General features: G+C 41.2%; 1 protein-coding gene across 1 annotated transcript; it reads left to right on the top strand.

Moving 5' to 3' along the window:
- LOC114296929 (uncharacterized) lies at positions 1–1758 on the top strand. Its single transcript, XM_082888797.1, has 2 exons — positions 1–831; positions 913–1758. Exons 1-2 carry the CDS (start codon positions 352–354, stop codon positions 1756–1758), a joined length of 1326 nt encoding a protein of 441 aa, XP_082744923.1. The 5' UTR covers positions 1–351.
- The last annotated feature ends 1228 nt before the right edge of the window (positions 1759–2986 follow it).

The following is a 2986-nucleotide window of genomic DNA, read 5'->3' as shown; positions in this document are numbered from 1 at the left end:
TTCTGACGTCTGTTTCTTTGTCCTGTAGATCTTCATCAGCCACCGAAAAATTTTCGTCAATCCTTCTTCCCAGGAACAGATCTGAAAACACTCCTTAACCTTCCAATCCATAAACGAAAAGCCCCACTGTTACTAAACTTCATCCCTACATATAAATCCACTTTACCCGACGTCCCAAGAAAAAGGAAGAAGAGCCTTTCTCCACCCACGGCTACAACTTTAACTGCTTCTACATCCCGAACAGATCAAGAGTCCACATCTGACCCAGCCGATCTTCCATTAACTTCAGCCCCCTACTTAATACCAATTCCAGAACGTAAACGTCGACGAAGGCTTGTAAAGACTGCCGAGATGGTTCGTCCAAGGCCTGTCGTTCAAGACCTTCTCGCCGACCTTCCAACTGACGCCGAAGCTGCGCCATCGCAATCAATGCTCCCACCAAAGCCAAAGAGAGTTAAAAAGGCTCAGCCCAAGGCCAAGGCTACAGATGCCGAAGCTGAGGATGCTTTGCCTATTTCGAAGCTGGCAGAAAGCAGAAAATCAACATCTGTTTCCACCAAGAGGTCAGCTGAGGGCCAACCCTCAGGGTCTACACAATCAAAGAGGCCAAGGTCATCATCTGCGACGACCTCGGCGTCAAAGAAGCCCGATGTTCCATGGGCTCCTGAACTAACTCTGGAGGATAGGCCTATCATGGCCAGTGAAAGTGCTGACGATATTAACGTTGGTATCGCCCTCAGCACTGCTCTTCTGCTTCCAAATGATTTGGAGCGAAATGCTAAGCTTAGTGAGTATGAGAATTATGCTCTCATGCTCCAACATTCTGTTCAGGTAAGCATTTTTGTTTGCATTTGTGTTTTTTCCTTCTGTTTCTTACTGAGAAAATTTTCTGACACTTCTGTTTTCTTTCAGGCTATCCAACACGCCCATTCATTTTCAATGCAATCCTTTGAAAATCGTCAAAGATTGGTTGATATGAAGAGGGAGGCGTCCTCTCTGAAGAGGGAGATAAAGTCTCTTGAATCAAAAATGAAAAAACTGGAGGATCAGGCCGAGGCTGCCACTAAAGCCCAAACTTTAGCTCTGGAGAAGGCCGAATCCGCTGAGGCCGTTAAAAAAGTTGCTGAAGCTGAGAAAAGAGAGGCCGAGGCTAAGAGGGCCCAAGCGGAGAAAGAACTCCAGCAAGCTCTGGCCACCAAGGAGGCCGAAGTCAAAGAGGCCGATGAAAAGGCCTATGCCCAAGGTATGGCCGACGTCGCAGAAGATTATAAGCTTCAAGTCAGGCAGGCATGCAACAGGGGATTTTTCCTTGGTTGGATGTCCCTGATAAAGAAGCTTGATCTCCCTGTTGACTCGCCCCTTCGGAATGCTGGTGCCATCCCCTTACCATTTCCTCCTCCAAGTCAGGCTGAAAACGAATCAGAGACTGAGGCCGATGTCGAGGATGAGGATGGAGAAAAAAATGAAGATGAAGCCTTGGTGAGGAGACCCAAGGATGCTGTTGAAGCCAAGTCCCTTCCTCCTGCTGAGCAAGTTATGGATCTAACCCTGGATGAGGAGGGTGATGAGGTTGGGGAGGCACCTAAGGAGATTGCCATCGGACAACTATCATCCGACCTTCTTTTGGCCGAAAGAAATGTGGATAATACGCTGGCTGAGATTGATGCTGAGATTGAAGCAGAAAGGGTTGCCGAGGAGGTTCCACCAGAATCGTCCGAGGTCCCAGTCCTAGCAACGGCTAATACTGAAGAATCTTGAAAAAATGTCTTTTGTACCTTTTTCCTTCTTTTTCTGTTTTTTGCATTTTGTACTCTTTTAATTTCTGGATAATGCAAAACTCCTTCTTATGGCCGATGTGGCTTTTTCAATATGTAACTGCAACTGTTCTTCCTTTGGATGTTTTAATCTTGTGATGTTCTGTTGACTGCTTCTACATAGTCTTGTACTTAGAAAAAAAATTTTGCATGCTTCTTCATGTTGCTTCCTTTGTGCAATCTTTTCGGGGTTTCATACCTCGGGTATAACTACAAAACTTTTACTTCGGCAAGATACTGACCTGCAAACTTTTTCATAAAATTTAACAAGTATAAAACATATATTTCTGAATGTAAACTTTGCAAGTTTCTTCTCAAGTAAGTTTCAAACAGTAATCTCGATCTATCCTACTTGTAAATTGCTACAAATTTCAACAAGTAGTAAACAATATACTTAGCCTTTATTTCAACCTGTAAATTTCTGTATACCTCAGCGGGTGATCATATATCGGCTTAACATAAACTTGTAAATTGCTACAAATTTCAACAAGTGTTAAGTGTTTTCCTTAGGGTTAAGCAACCCACATATTGCTATGAGAACTTAAGCAATAACCTCGGCTTAACTTCAACTTGTAAATTGCTACAAATTTCAACAAGTGAAGATAAGGAATCAGCTTAATTCCAACTTGTAAATTGCTACAAATTTCAACAAGTGAATTAAGGAATAATCTCGGCTTAACTTCAACTTGTAAATTGCTACAAATTTCAACAAGTGAAGGTAAGGAATCAGCTTAATTCCAACTTGTAAATTGCTACAAATTTCAATAAATGAATTAAGGAATAATCTCGGCTTAACTTCAACTTGTAAATTGCTACAAATTTCAACAAGTGAAGATAAGGAATCAGCTTAATTCCAACTTGTAAATTGCTACAAATTTCAACAAGTGAATTAAGGAATAATCTCGGCTTAACTTCAACTTGTAAATTGCTACAAATTTCAACAAGTGAAGGTAAGGAATCAGCTTAATTCCAACTTGTAAATTGCTACAAATTTCAACAAGTGAATTAAGGAATAATCTCGGCTTAACTTCAACTTGTAAATTGCTACAAATTTCAACAAGTGAAGATAAGGAATCAGCTTAATTCCAACTTGTAAATTGCTACAAATTTTAACAAGTGAATTAAGGAATAATCTCGGCTTAACTTCAACTTGTAAATTGCTACAAATTTCA

The sequence above is a fragment of the Camellia sinensis genome, chromosome 9 (assembly GCF_055761805.1).
Source record: "Camellia sinensis isolate YWXY chromosome 9, ASM5576180v1, whole genome shotgun sequence".
Classification (NCBI taxonomy): Eukaryota; Viridiplantae; Streptophyta; class Magnoliopsida; order Ericales; family Theaceae; genus Camellia; species Camellia sinensis.
The sequence above is the reverse complement of the archived record's forward strand: the minus strand, read 5'-3'. Positions and strand labels throughout refer to the sequence as shown.

Coding starts and splice junctions, on each gene's coding strand:
- LOC114296929 (XM_082888797.1), top strand. CDS start 352: ATGGTTCGTCCAAGGCCTGTCGTTCAAGACCTTCTCGCCGACCTTCCA. Junction 832..912: donor TGCTCCAACATTCTGTTCAG/GTAAGCATTTTT, acceptor GTTTTCTTTCAG/GCTATCCAACACGCCCATTC.